Here is a 15,221-nt window from a genome sequence, read left to right on the forward strand (position 1 = left end):
ATAAATAATTGATAATATTGAAATGTGTTTTCTTTAACCCAAATTCGATCAACTAAAATAATATACATTTTGAGCATGTTTCACAGTAGGTACCTACATATACCTATAAAAAATATTTTATTTTTTCAACTTCACAATCTGGCATTAATTTATTTGTCAACAATGTCACTATACACTTTTGGCTGAAGTAATTTGAAATTTTTTGTAATTTATTCAAAATTATTCGTGAAAATAAGCATATATAATATACATGTAACCACTACAATAAACATATACTAAACCAAAGCAAGGCAAAGCTAGTAATAAATATGACGGACGCATATTATGCTGATGCTATGAAAAAAACTAAAAGGAGAGAAAGGGTCTGGTACCAAGAGCACTTGATGCCAGCACTGCTTGCTGCTAAAGAAAAGCGAGTTCGAGAGATTGACGCCTCCATCGCAATGACTAAAGAATTATTGGATGTGAGTCATCAAATTAATTGAATATATTTTATGATTTAAGAAAGTTATCATTCATAAAATAAATTAACATCTGTATTTTACAGACTTTCTCCTTTACCTTGACAGAAATGAGAGTGTAGAGTAGAAAAAGAAAAATTAAGATTTCTTTAACTACCTAAGTAGGTACTTCTAATAATTGTCTCTCACTATGATTACGATGAAAAAATAACAATATAATTTATTAGACCGGGAGATACTGACACAAAATTTCGAGTCATTTGTAACAGGATGGCGGTTCTACAGGGGTCTTAGTACGCAATGACAAAAAGAAAAATGATGGTGTGAACGCTGGTACCGGTGGGTTAGTCGCGTGGGCGTTAGTCGAACTCGTCGGAAAAATAGCGAAAGTCAAACGATTTGTAACACAAAAATTTGAGAATTTACCGATAGCCCATAAAAAAGAAGTAGGCGGTAGTGTCATGCCATACTTTTCCGGTATGACTTACAGCCTGCCATACCGACGCGAATGTGTTGATTTAAAAAAAACAATTATTCAACCATTTGTACCAAGCTAACTTTTGCACAGGTAACCATCGTCATGCAGCCATTTACGAAAATCGCCATGCCATACTTTTCGGACGATTCCAAATGGTCGCCATACCGCCGAAAATCTGCAAAATTTTTTTATTTCGCCTATCTTTTTGAACCAGTATTGCATTTGGCTTTTTGGATAGTATTTGATAAAATGTGACCATTATTATATTTGCCATACTTCTAGTAGGGGGAAAAAGTGCTGTCATACTTGAAAAATAAATTTATTATTAATTTATATAAGTGAAGATTTCTAACACCTAGATCTTTGAAATTTTGTATTTATATTCGTTGATCCTCAAACTTACAGGAAAAATAAGTGCCATACTGTTACAAATCGTTTGACTTTCGCTATTTTCCGACGAGTTCGACTAACGCCCACGCGATTAAGCCGCCGGTACCAGCGTTCACACCGTCATTTTTCTTTTTGTCATTGCGTACTAAGAACCCTGTAGAACCGCCATCCTGTTACAAATGACTCGAAATTTTGTGTCAGTATCTCCCGGTCTATATCTCTTGATGGAACTTCTCTAGTTGAAGTGAAAACTTCTTTAGCGGCGTTGAGTATAAAATCTTAAGCTCGCGTCAGGACACGTGACCTGATCGAAAAAGCGTAAGACGGATGGTTATCAAACATGCTCAAAGTTAATAATCAAGTTTTCACTTCTGCCGGCACTCCCGGAGTGCAACCCGTCTTTTCCACTGATTTACTTCATATACTTAGGAAAATAATTACGCTTAGACTGCACTCCTCCTATTCATATTTCTTTAAACATGATATTATAGATTTATAATGAACCTGTCGTCAAACCCAAACCAGTCACTCCACATAGCGTGGTTCCAAGTGACGACATAAATCTGATGAAGCCAATAGAGCCTGAAGTGTTAGACTTGTTGTATGGCAGCACGGAAAAGGGGGCCGCAGAAAGATATCTGCATGCTAGGTATAAGAAAGCCCCAGAAGATAAGTTAGTACATACCATTTATAATTCTATAATACATTCTAACACAGAATAATAATAATATACTACGTATACAAATTCTAGTAAGTATAATTTTCCAAGTATGGAAATTATGAATATTCTTGAATTTTAGGGACCGAGTCCGCGTTTATAGGACGCAGCGTAGGTAAATAGACCGTACGTTTGCTACCGTAGTCGTGACTACTAAATGCTACTAATCGAACTGAAAAACTTCTACGTGTTATCGGGCTAGTTTCACTGATAGTTTACCGTATCTCTTGTATGTTTTTGGTCCTAGACTAACAAATATTTATTCAGAATAAATATCAAATGACAACATAAATGAAAGATTAATTTATTCCGACGGTTCAAGGTTCTATTTCCGTCTTGCAACCAGCTTTGACTACGGTTGGCAACAGAAACAAAGCAGAATGCGCGCACGTGACGTGAACCACGGCCGCTGTGCGATCTTACGTGATACTTTCTACCGCAAGAACAACTTGGCTCCGGACCCGCGGCACTACTCGCAGCCCGCTGGTGGGGAAACGTCTATATGTAGCGAATATTCTTGCAACTTTAACTAGCTGTGGCTCTTTGGAATAAAGCAGTACTTATTATTAATGTTGTAGCTAAAATACATACGTCCAATATGAAAATGAGTGTGATAGTTTAAATGTGATTTATTTATTGTACTCTGCTTACTATGAGCAACTGTTTTTATAAATTATCATTAACATGTCGACTTTCTGAAGACTGAACTGTAAAGATATTTCAGAAGATTGAAATGCAGTGTTCTTTGAACTGACATAAGTTCCAAGTAGGAGTGTAAATAAAAAACATTTTATAGCAAAAAACATATATTTTATTATTTACAATAATTCAACTTTTATTTACATATTAACAACAGCAAATGTACCTATTGCGTAAGGCCACATCACACTGTTTGGGAATAATCGAATAAAATGTATACAAATTACAAGTGTTTAATTTACAACGTCTCGCGAGACAGCATGATATCGCACGTTTTAATGGACAGATCCATGAATATGGAAGAAACTAACAGTCTAAGATACAAAAATATAACCGCGGAAATAATTAACAGCTATTGTGACGTACCTATATAATATACAGTAAGCGAATCCGTCCATCAAAACACCAATGAGTGATTACAACTAACAATAATCAACCTGACGAGTCGCCAACAACATTCGCACTAACAAATAAATATGAGACATCTTTGTTCTTTTATTTCGCGTCGATAAATTATTTACAATAAGTCAGTCCTTTTGGAGAAATCGTCTGTTTGCACGCTAACCAGCATTGTGCTGCAGTGCGTCTCAAGCGCCGCATCGATCTCTAAACAATACAATACTAAGGGATATGGTATTACATCTATTTTTACAAAAACTCTTATTTCGGCTATTCCATCCTATGATATCACTATTATCATTCAAAGTGGACAATTTGTAAGAAATTATAAAAATCTCTTATGCATAACTACCAATTTTAAAGACGGCTTGAGTGCTTTGTATGAATTGTCATTATTTTTGAAGTGAAACTTCTTTAGGCGCGTTGAGAGTAAAATTTCAAGATCACGTCATGGCAATACCGTCACATCATGGAGTAAGGCGACAATTTTGGTATCATTGGATCTTGCCAAAGAAGTTTCACTTTAACACGTGTGCTCAGCACACACGCTCTTTTTTATATATCGTATTTTTCTATTATAATATTCATGTGTATTACCAACAGTGAAGGTAATACAGGTGCGTGACATAAAAGGCAATACCAGAAAAATAAATATTTAATTAAAATTATTAAATAATTGTATGATGATCAAGATATATTCAGTGGACACAAACCATGAATACCCAAAGAATAAGAGTAAATTATAAGCACCAATTTGATAAGACTCTTACTCCAGAATCAATTTATTTATTTAACTGTTAATTGTTAATTTAACCCCGTTTTAGAAATAACTTATTAAAAATCTCGTCTACTAATAATTTATAAATCTAAAAATAATTATATTTCATTAAATAATTAATTTTAAGGCATTTTAATCTAGACCAAGAAACATTAAATAAATTAAAAATATTTTTGTTTGCTTCCGCAACGATTATTTTTTGCGTTTGCAATTTTCGAAACAGTAAAACAATTGTAATTTAACCATTAAAAAATCAATACATTGGTGATTATTTAAAAAAATCGATATAAATCAAACAAGTTCTATTGAATTTTTGTTGTTTCAAATACTTTCATAATAATTTTTTACTTCAACTTTATTGCTCATATGGTTTAAATATGTAGTTCCCCTTAAAATGCAGTTTCCGCCATTCACACCAAAGCGCACAACACAAATGTTATCTCATATTATCACAAAGTCAGTCTGCATAAACATATTTTTGTACTGTTTGCATCTAATATCAAATACAATGTTTAATTATTATAATACCTTATCATGCTCTGAATTAATTAATGGAATTATTAAAAGCAAAAATCTCTGTACAGTATCAATAAGGCAATATTCATAATGATTATAAGTTAACGATATCCTCCCTGTGCATGATTTTTTAAATTATGAGTTTTTGCTATTTTTTACGTTTCTCAATTTATTGTGAAAAAACACAACACCATGTACATATTAATATTGCTATTTATCATATAAACTGGTAGATTTATTTGTAGGTAGAATTCTTGGACTAGTTCTTTAGAGGATGTTAACTGTATACAAGTAACAGGTTTTGCATCAATATTAGTGTTTGATGCAATGGGTGAGGCTTGATTGCAGGTACTTTCTATACTGGATATAAACCAAATGCAGAATACAGTGTCGAGCACTGAGCACTTAAGTGGTGATGGGCAGGATGTACGAAGTCATGATTCCTTTTTTACTGGCACTGTGTAAAGTGATTTCATATAGCATTTTAGTTTAACTGGGCACTGAAGGCACCAAATTCCATATTATACTCAAGCATGGTGAGGTCATTCTATGTATGCAGAAATTTCAGGTACACTTTCATGTGTGACTCTATGAGTGCAACACGCCGGGCACGAGCGCTGCCGCAAGCGGTGCAAGCGAAGCGGGCGGAGCACCTCTAGTCCAAACGTCAAGTGATTCCATGTAACTTTTTAGCATTGTTTTCTTGGCCGGGAATGAGGGTACTGCATGAGTCCGTTCACTTCACTATCACTTTCTCCTACGTGTGCGACACGCCAGGCGCCGCAGGGGGTGCGGGTAACGCGGGCGGAGGCCCACTGGTCCAAACGTTAAGTGATTCTTGCGCGATTCAGTGCGAGGTGTCGCTACAATTCCATGTAACTTTTTAGCATTTTGTTTTCTTGATTGAATGAGGGTACTGCATGAGTCCGTTCACTTCACTTTCACTATCACTATCACTTTGACGACTCCTACGTATGCGACACGCCAGGCGCCGCGGGGGGCGCGGGTAGCGCGGGCGGAGGCCCACTGGTCCAGTGCACGAGAGCGTGTTGAGGCAGCTGCGTCGCCTGGAAGTGGTCCTTGAGCAGCGCCTGCGAGAAGTTGCAGTGCATCTGGTACGCTTCGTTCTCGCGCTCCGTGTCCCCCGCTAGCCGGTATAGGTCTGGAAACACATAAGTTATTTGTTAAGATACATGAAATGTTGATTTAACTTTGTTTAGTCTGCTGACTTTGGTCACATATTTTTGTTTATACCTATGTGATTTTATTCTTTTCCTTGAATGTTGTAAATTAATGACAATAAAATGATAAAGTGACATAATAAATATACATTCATTTTACATGGGAGATACGAGATAGGAAGAATTATACAGTGTTTCTTATACTCATGGTAAATTTTACATAGTTCATCTCATTATCTTAGAGCCTATACAACAAAGGTGTCACTTTGTTGCAAATGTATGCATCTTGTGACTATTGTAAATGGTTCTTAAATTGTACAGAAATTTAAAAAAGCTTGTATTTAAACCCACCTTTCAATATAGCCGAAGCCCACAACTGCACATGCACATCAGGTATTTTACTAGCGAGTTGCATAGCCGGGGTCACCATATTCATGCTCTCTCGCGAGTTATTAATCGACAGGAAGATATGCCCGAGCAGTACGAGCGAGCAAGACGTCAGACGGTTGAGGTCCTCTGCGTTCGCCATCTTTAGCGTTTCTCTTAAATACCGTCTGGAAATTGAAATAAAATAAATTTAAGTCAAAAAATTAATTTTACAACTTTTACAAGCATCTATGTAGTTTTATTTGTGGCCCTTCGAGAGACAAATTTATAAGCAACATTTCATAGTCTACAATAGACTGAATAAAGCTTTCACAAACGCATTTTGTAATTTTACAACCATCAAAATAATTTTTATTGTGTGGTCCTTCGAGCCGGAAATACAGAACAATTACAATAAATAATTTTACAATCATTATTACTCAATATATACTCATATAATATACTCACTTGGCTTCATTATACCGCGCTTGGAAAAAGGCCTGTAGCCCTAGCACGTAATATGAAGCGGCGCGCAAACCGTGCGCGTACGCAGGTAACGCTTCAGGTCGTACCTGTATTTATTAATATATTTTAAATACTTTTCAGCTAATATTGCAAAAAATTACTAAATAATAATGGCTTACTATAAACTCTACCTACCTGATTTGTGCAACAAACATTTACAAAAAAATTTTTCATTACTGTTTTGTATTAAAATTGGAAACACGACATTAAATATAAAAAAAACTGAGAAAACATACCTGTTCCATAATTTGAGCTAAATCATTATCTCTTCGTCCTCTTAAATATACAATTGCTAGATTCAGTTTCGCAAACATCCATAGATCTCTCTCTTGTGACATCTGAAATTTAAAGTTTTCTAATAATTATTTTTGAGGGTAACTCCTCAAAACTACTACGATATCAATTAATTAATTATGTTAACTTCCTATTCAAACCAGAGCAGTATCCGCTATCGCTGTGGGTATATCCCTAAAGGGTACGCCATAAAATCTTTTACGTAATATAGTTTAGGGACTCTAATCGTGTACTGATCGGTATACTGATAACGCTCTGGTTTGAATAGTCATTTATTGGTGATTATTTAATATTGGATTTATAAAAATACAGTGGCTATAAAAATTTTTAACCCATGTGTAGTCTTTTATACAAGCAACTGTAACTCACATGTATAGCGGTGTGGAACTGCGCCTCGGCGGCCTCCATGCAGTTCATGGACATCGCGTACAGGCCCAGCAGGCAGTGGAGCTGCGGGGTGTGCGCCGCTGCGCACTGGGCTGCATACAGACATAAAACTTATATTAGCATTGTGTGGGAAACACTATTTTTGCTTAATTTTTTTTCGCAATGAAAATTTCTTCAAGCAAATAATTTTTTACCAATTAACAAGAGTAAGATTTTTTTTTTAATTTTTTGTTGTTTACAATGCACAAATCATGAATTATATTTATATTTATCGTCGAAAAATTTGATGACAACCAATTTCACAAAAGATGCGGGCTTGAGAATGAGCGGGAAGTTCTTAAAGAATTAGCATAGACCGTGTTATGCGTTCCATTGGGCGGCAGCTGATGCGCGGCGTCCTGGTGAACCTCAATGACCAATCAGGCAGGTATGTCTCCACACACACAGCACGTACCGTTGGGCGGGTGGCGCAGCAGGTGCGCGGCGCGCGCGATCTCGTGCAGCGCGTGCGCCTTGCCGCCGGCCACGAGGCGGCACAGCGCCGCGTGCTCCACCAGCGCGACCCGCAGCCGCCACGCCAGCGCCGCGCCGCCGCGCCCCGCACGCCCCGCCGACTGCCCGCTCGCTATCGAGTTGGTGTCGTCGCCTGCAGCTAAAAGACACACACAAATTACTACATTATTATTCTGTTTAATATAAAATTTTATTTAAATAAACTTTCGAGGTGTTAAGGGACACCCGGGCGGAATGAAGATACTAAAATAACTAGCTCGCTTTCGAGAGAGAGAGAGACACAGATGGAGAAACGTTACTTACGTTTAGGAACGCACCTAACAAAACTAACACTGATCTCCACAAATCCAAAAAAATACTTTTTTAACTTTATTCCCACTAAACACAGCAAATAAGACATTAAAGATATCGGAAAAAATACATACAAGTGAGCTTATCGATCTGCGCGAGCGCCTTCTCCGTGTACTTGTGCGCCTTGTCCATGTAGCCGGCCTGCGCCGAGTGCATGACGGTGACGAGGTACACGAGCACGTAGAGCTGCTGCCGCGAGAGCCACACGAACGACTCGCCGCCGCCCGCCCCGCCCGCGCCCGCCCCGCCCGCGCCCGCGCCGCCGCACACCGCTGCGAACATTTATTGTGTAAAAAATAATTTACTATAGGTATGCAACTTTACAGAAATACGTCGAATCACGCGTGGTAGGGATAAGAAAAAGATGGCGCGGTACGGCAAAATGTCACGCGTAACGAAAAAATGTTACACTAAATTTTTTTCCAACCCCGATAAAGAAGTTTCACTTCAAAATATAATACAACCTATGACAGTTGGTTATGATGTAAAGTCAGTTTAAATTAATACTTTGAACTTTGTATCAGACACATTCTTAGAATATTTTTTTAAATTGGTCAAATAGTTTTTATGCAAAACATAACAATGAATTTTTAAAATTGGTGAACTGATTAATGCAGTTCTTCAATTCAATTCCTTTCGAAAATAATCAAATGTTTCTGAAGAGTAAAATTTTCTACACAAAGTATTATGACTAAAATTCTATTCTATATATGTTTGTAAAATGCTTATTGTCATAAAAGTACATTGAAACTATGTGGATAAAATTACTGATAATACTTTACCATCATCATCAGGCCATGTTGGTGCCATAATTGTCTGGATGCTTTGTTGTAATTGCTTTAAACAAGGTTTTACACTCTTTACTTGTCCTGCCATTAAATAGTGACATACCTGAAATTATATGAATAAAATAAATATTGATATCAAGTCAATTTTTCTACCTATGCTTGTCTTTCTGAAATCATCTTTACATACATGAAAAAGAATGTGTGTCAGAAGTGAAACTTCTTTGCCAAGATTTGACAAAATCGTCGCGTTACTCCATGACGTGACGGTATTGCCATGACGCAATCTTGAAATTCTTGTAACTCTCAACGCGCCTAAAGAAGTTTCACTTCAAAAAATCATTAGTATAAGTTAAATAAATTATATATTTACTTGTAAAACTAGAAAGAACACTTTAAGGTACTCCTTCTGATGTGGACTGCCAACCCATGATTCAACTAGGTGACCCGCTTGATTTAAAAGTGGCAACACTTCCTGTATCTTCTTGTCTATTAGTAGTAACTGCAAGAGAAATATACTAATTTAAATATAACCTAAAATTTAAATATTTTATGATATGAACATTTAAAATCAATAAGGGGTTTCAATTAGTGTCCAAAATTTTTTACATGGTAGTTGTTTGTAGTTTGTAATTTCTGCAAAGTAGGAAGTACAAATACAATTACAAAATTTAAATATAGGAAACAATAATATATTATGAATCATAAAAGAATGTTTGATTCCCACATACATACTACATAAAGAAAAAGACAATGATATTAATAAATTGTAGTAATTATTGTAGTTAATAAGTCATTATAAGTGAGTTGAATGGGCAATTAAAAATGATGATTATGACTTAATGTCCATTTTTATATTGAACTAGCGGTCCGCCCCGGCTTCGCCCGTGGTACATGTTTACGTTTTCTCTATATAAGAACCATCCTCGTACTTCAAGGAATATAATAAAATAAGGATTATCGAAATCGGTTCAGCCGTTCTCGAGTTATGCGCTTACCAACACATTTTACGATTCATTTTTATATATAAGATTATGCACACTGCACTTACATTGGGATTATTACTTATACAGTATACAGAATCCCAAGACACATGTTTCAAATATAATTATCTTATAGAAAGCAAATTTACAGGAGGGTACAGTACTATAAATTTTAATTATTATTTCAGTAATGTATTGCAACGAAATCGGTTCATAGCATTTTTATTCTTTTATTGCACAGATAAGTACACAGTTGTTGTAAATTAGATAAATACATATTTGTTAAAAATAATTAGCCTTATGTCAGGGGTAAAAGGAAGAATTCTAACCAATACCCGCGGCCCCATCATTAAAGCGGCTCGACGGAACACAGTGGGGTTTTAGTCGGTAAGAATCCGATATAACCCACGGCTCCTTCCCTGGGGGCCGTGGGTATCTTTGGAAGATTTCCCCACTATAAAAAAAGGGGTAAAAGACAACAACTTATAATAGTACAGTGAAGAAACTGTACATAAAGTAAATATATTTCTAATATTGAATTACAGCAGAACTAGAGTACATACTTAAATAACAGTTATTAACAGAAAATAATTATTCTTAGATAATTTTAATATTAAAAGTGAATTATAAATATAAAAAGATCATAGCTTTACTCACCATTACCCTACTTAGTAAAAACAGTACCCTTGTGTATGCTGCATTTGATATCTGTGCATAATCTACACCAACACCCAGTAAACTACTTGCTACCTCATATTCTCTCTCTGTGGCATGGATTTGCTGAAAAAAAAAAATAATCACTACATAGTATTTAAAAACAAAGTTGCTTTCTCCGTCCATATATCCCTGGATATGCTTAAATCTTTAAAACTATGCAACGGTTTTCAATGCGTTTTTATTTAATAGATAAGCGAGTGAAGAGGAATATTTTAGAATATAATTTACTAGGTTTTAGACAAAGCGGGCAAAACCGCGGATGGAAAGCTATATAAAACAAATATTATATCGTTATTTTTTTACTTTAATCCATCAGGCCCCGGAATCACAGACACAATAGAAAATCTATTGTGTCGCGGTCGGATCTGGCTTCTTGATGGTTGAGAGGTTAATTACAATAATTGATGGGAAATATAATAGCTAGTATTATTTTCAATTTTAAAAACATTATTTGAAACATTATCACTATTATTATGCTGGCCATACACCATACTTCCTATCGTCCATTCGGCATGACGCTACCGATTGGATCAGTTAGAACTGACCATGTGTGCCATACCATAATGCCAATCCACTCCCACACATGGTCAGTTCTAACTGATCCAATCGGTAGCGTCATGCCGAATGGACGATAGGAAGTATGGTGTATGGCCAGCATTACATGCATATTCACTTCAATTTTATATCTTCATGTTTATTGAAAATGACTTCTTTCATGTCTGTGTAATGAATAACAAAAATGTTAATGTTAGATTATTAAACATCAAATGTATGCTTACTGCTAGTTGGAATATTAGCCTGCAGTGCCAATATACACTGTGCTGTGACAATTCAATCGCTTTTCGTAATATAGGTTTAGAATGTGTTGGCTGACCCTGCTGTTCAAATAGGTCCGCAAGCACACTAGCGGCTTCAAATTTAACATCGTCGAATCCATTAATGCTCTGCGATAAACACCACTGAAATAAAAAACTTATTATGACCCACTTCATATACATTGTTTACATTTTATATTCCACTGGTCACATAAATATTATATAAAAAAATTATAAATAAATCAAAAAGTACAAATGTCTATTCACTGAAAATCACTATCACTGCACAACTTCGTCATTAATTCAAAATAAACACGGAAAAACTCACACTTTGCTCCAAATGAGTTCTCGCCAAGTCGATGTTTTTAGTGTGTGTCAAAAGGATATTCCCAAGTTGTAAATGTGTTCTGGCTTCAACTCTTTGCGGTGGCTTGAAATTAAATACAGCTTGTAAACATTGAATACAACTTTTTATGTCAGGAGGATTTGATGTGCGGAAATGTTCCGCTAAACCAAGTAAAGAAATATACCAAGCGTCCTGCGTTGACGCCATTTTGACATTTCTGCTTGGAGGGAACGGTGTTGACAACTCCGTAACCTATCACATTTGGTTTACCAGTTCTAAAAATTGAATTACTAAATAGATTAAAAAGATTTTAAAATTCTAGGCACAGTTCTAAATTGGTTCTAGGGTTCGGTTTTTTTAGGTTTGGTTTTTATATAAAAGACATAACAGCTGAGTAAAACTTCGCGTTTTATTTTGCTATTCAAAAGAAAACATGGAACACTTAATCAGTGTATTGGAATATTAAATAATAAAAAAAAACTTAAATTGCATAAAATTAAACGCTAAAAACATTACAATGCTTTGGGCTATTTTGAGTAAATTGGATTTTTCTGTGTGGATTTTTCCAATTACATTGAAATATTGCAATGTTTGCAATTATATAATGTTAAAGCTTCACAGCATCGCCTGTTATTGAAACTGAGGTTTACTTCTGTTTTAAAATACATCTCAAACTCTTTCGCATATAAAATATTAGTAGGATTAAAATAAAGGATAAATAATAAATTCATTCTTTTTTGATACCATGTAAGTGTACTGTACATATATAGTACTAAAATGGTACTAAGCTACACATCAGAAACATTTATGTTGCTTCTTAGATCATTAATAATGATCTAAGCGCTAAACGATACATCGACGATTATTAGATATTGCATTTAATTAGAAATGTACGTAAAAAAAATAAAAAGATATACACAAATGAAAGGTTATTCCATCTTTTTTAATATTAGACATGTTTGAATTGCTTCTGCAAGACTTGACAGTACAAAACGGCATTTTTAACGGAGCACTCGTAGACGTCCTTTCGATGTTTTACGAATACGCGGACTGTTTGTACTTTTCTATCTGTATCCATTTACCCACCAATGTCATTTTATTAACTGTGGAAATGGAATACGTCATCCGTCATCGACGACAGCTATCAACCATTATTTTTTAGTTCTTTTACGGCGAGCTGTCAGCGTTTATAGAACGTTTAGACGGCGGTTCGCCTTTTAATCCAAAGTAATCTACTTGGATTTCATTATTTTCAACAAGGTTGAATAATTATACTAAAACAAAATGCCGCCTAAGTTCGATCCTAACGAAATTAAAATCGGTAAGGTCTTACAAAGTGTTGAAAAGTGAATCATAATACTTGTAGAAGTTTTACTAAGTTTCTATGGTGTTCTTTCAGTTAACTTGAGATGTATCGGAGGAGAAGTTGGTGCCACATCATCTTTGGCCCCTAAAATCGGTCCTCTGGGTCTTGTAAGTAATTGTATTTATCTATTTTGAACATAACCTAAAATTCTCGCGTGGCATTCCTAATATTATCTTGTAAACTATGTGTATGATAGTTTGTGAAACAATCTAGACTATATTGGGCTTATATTATTTCATTAGTATCTATTTGTCTTCGTCTAAATTTATTAAATGTTTGATTTTAAACATATTTAAAGTGTTTACAGTACAACTGATAGTTGCCCATAAGTAATGAGTAAATACGTTAAAGTATTAGCTTGCAATGTGTGATGAATGATCTTGGGGGGTGCCACCCTACCAGGCGCGTCCTTCCGGTTGGCGGATGGAAGGAACCCGCGACTCAGGATAATTATTTCCCTGTCGCGGCTACTCCGAATGCCCAATAAGGAGTCGCGGACCAGGCCTATATGATTGTTTGACTACATTGCTTATAGATCCTTGATGTTATTTTCTAGTGAGTTGAATGCACTTTAGTTCTTCAGTAATAATGCTCAACCATTGATTCTGATCTATCATCAATAAATTAATTATTCAGACTACACACTTCAATGTGTATGTATTTTTAAATACCATATAAGTATTGTATAAATTGGTTTCATTATCAATTTCTTTCAAATAATGCATTTCCATTTAGAAGATACTTCTTCTATTACTTATTACCATATAGTTTCATATGATTGGGCATTGTTCTAGATTCAGTAATGTTACAATATCATAACCTGCAATACCACATTTCAAACACATTTTATAAATTGTTATCTATAATCGGTTGTATGATGCAGTCCCCCAAGAAAGTGGGTGATGACATAGCAAAGGCTACCGGTGACTGGAAGGGTCTGAAGATCACAGTTCAGCTTGTAGTACAGAACAGACAGGCTCAGATCTCTGTTGTGCCTTCTGCAGCTGCCTTAATCATCAGAGCACTGAAGGAGCCACCACGTGACCGCAAGAAGCAAAAGAACAGTGAGTATTTGCTTCTGTAATTTATCTGTTACTCTTGTCTTAGAATGGATATTAATAATTGAAGCTCTTTCTCTTCCATATCTTGACTAAGAATTTGTTTTATGTATGACTAAATATGCATAAAGTAATAAGTGTTTTATTTTTGATGTTTTTTTTCTGCATATCTATCATACTTTAAACGCTTTTCCTATTTTGTGAATTAAGTTTTATGCACATCCATGTATAATGTTCCAAATAGTATATCCTAATGGCCACTGATGGTATTAAAATGATTACCTACCATAACAACAAGTAATGTTAACAACCGATTTGTTTTAGAAAGAAATTTATAACATTACATTTATTTTTCAGTAAAGCACAGTGGTAACATCACATTAGAAGATGTTATTGGTATTGCAAAAATCATGAAGCCTAGGTCCATGGCTCGATACCTGTCGGGCACAGTGAAGGAAATCCTCGGAACAGCCCAATCGGTAGGCTGCACAGTAGAAGGCAGGCCGCCACATGACCTGATCAATGACATCAACAGTGGAGCTCTTACCATTGATGAATAAATAATAGAGGACTTTTAAAACTGTATTTTTATTTAAAATTACCAAGTTACCCAAACTCATAATGGCTGAAGAGATTTTCATGAATTTGGCCTTTGAGATTTTACTCAATCAAAATTATATCTAGTACAGTATTATAATCACGCTGCACGCATTTACTACCACCTACCATGGTAAAATATATAAATGTATGTAAGGTGCGCGCCACGAAAGCCGCGCGCTCTTTGGGCGAAAAATATTGCCAGTCTTGTTATAATGCCCCCAAAAATGGGACAAGGTATGAGAAAAGGCTTGTAGAACGGCTGAACGAATTTGACTGACGACAGGATTTGTGGACGTAGCGACAGAATCAGAATTATTGTGATAAAGATAGGCTTTTACTAATATATATACTCAGGACAGGCTATATAACTTGGCAACCAGGTTTGTTTTCATAACACCAAAACTGCTGTGCCGTTTTTGATGAATTTGTTGTCTCATGGGCATAGGATAGGACACAGGTTTCATTCCACTTTCATCCCTATATACCAAAAATAAG

At 35.5% G+C, this 15,221-nt stretch overlaps 3 protein-coding genes across 3 annotated transcripts; 2 read left to right on the forward strand and 1 right to left on the reverse strand.

Annotated features, from left to right (window-relative positions):
• The first annotated feature begins 308 nt into the window (after positions 1-308).
• On the forward strand, positions 309-2,595 carry LOC149481839 (uncharacterized). Its single transcript, XM_089704637.1, has 3 exons — positions 309-464; positions 1,821-2,002; positions 2,370-2,595. The coding sequence occupies exons 1-3, from the start codon at positions 309-311 to the stop codon at positions 2,578-2,580; spliced, it is 549 nt and encodes a 182-aa protein (XP_089560763.1). The 3' UTR covers positions 2,581-2,595.
• A 2,014-nt stretch (positions 2,596-4,609) lies between these two features.
• On the reverse strand, positions 4,610-11,944 carry Mau2 (Mau2 sister chromatid cohesion factor). Its single transcript, XM_089705403.1, has 12 exons — positions 11,685-11,944; positions 11,321-11,500; positions 10,482-10,604; positions 9,215-9,343; positions 8,839-8,947; positions 8,131-8,328; positions 7,647-7,844; positions 7,175-7,284; positions 6,748-6,849; positions 6,455-6,558; positions 5,972-6,174; positions 4,610-5,601 (listed from the first exon to the last, which is right to left on the reverse strand). The coding sequence occupies exons 1-12, from the start codon at positions 11,907-11,909 to the stop codon at positions 5,408-5,410; spliced, it is 1,875 nt and encodes a 624-aa protein (XP_089561529.1). The 5' UTR covers positions 11,910-11,944; the 3' UTR covers positions 4,610-5,407.
• Positions 11,945-12,842: 898 nt separating this feature from the next.
• On the forward strand, positions 12,843-14,706 carry RpL12 (ribosomal protein L12). Its single transcript, XM_089704734.1, has 4 exons — positions 12,843-13,023; positions 13,102-13,175; positions 13,952-14,132; positions 14,484-14,706. The coding sequence occupies exons 1-4, from the start codon at positions 12,987-12,989 to the stop codon at positions 14,684-14,686; spliced, it is 495 nt and encodes a 164-aa protein (XP_089560860.1). The 5' UTR covers positions 12,843-12,986; the 3' UTR covers positions 14,687-14,706.
• Positions 14,707-15,221: the final 515 nt, after the last annotated feature.

This window comes from Colias philodice, chromosome 16 (genome assembly GCF_061535455.1).
Source record: "Colias philodice isolate Cphi_HAF_F1 chromosome 16, ilColPhil1 Martin Lab GWU primary, whole genome shotgun sequence".
NCBI lineage: Eukaryota > Metazoa > Arthropoda > Insecta > Lepidoptera > Pieridae > Colias > Colias philodice.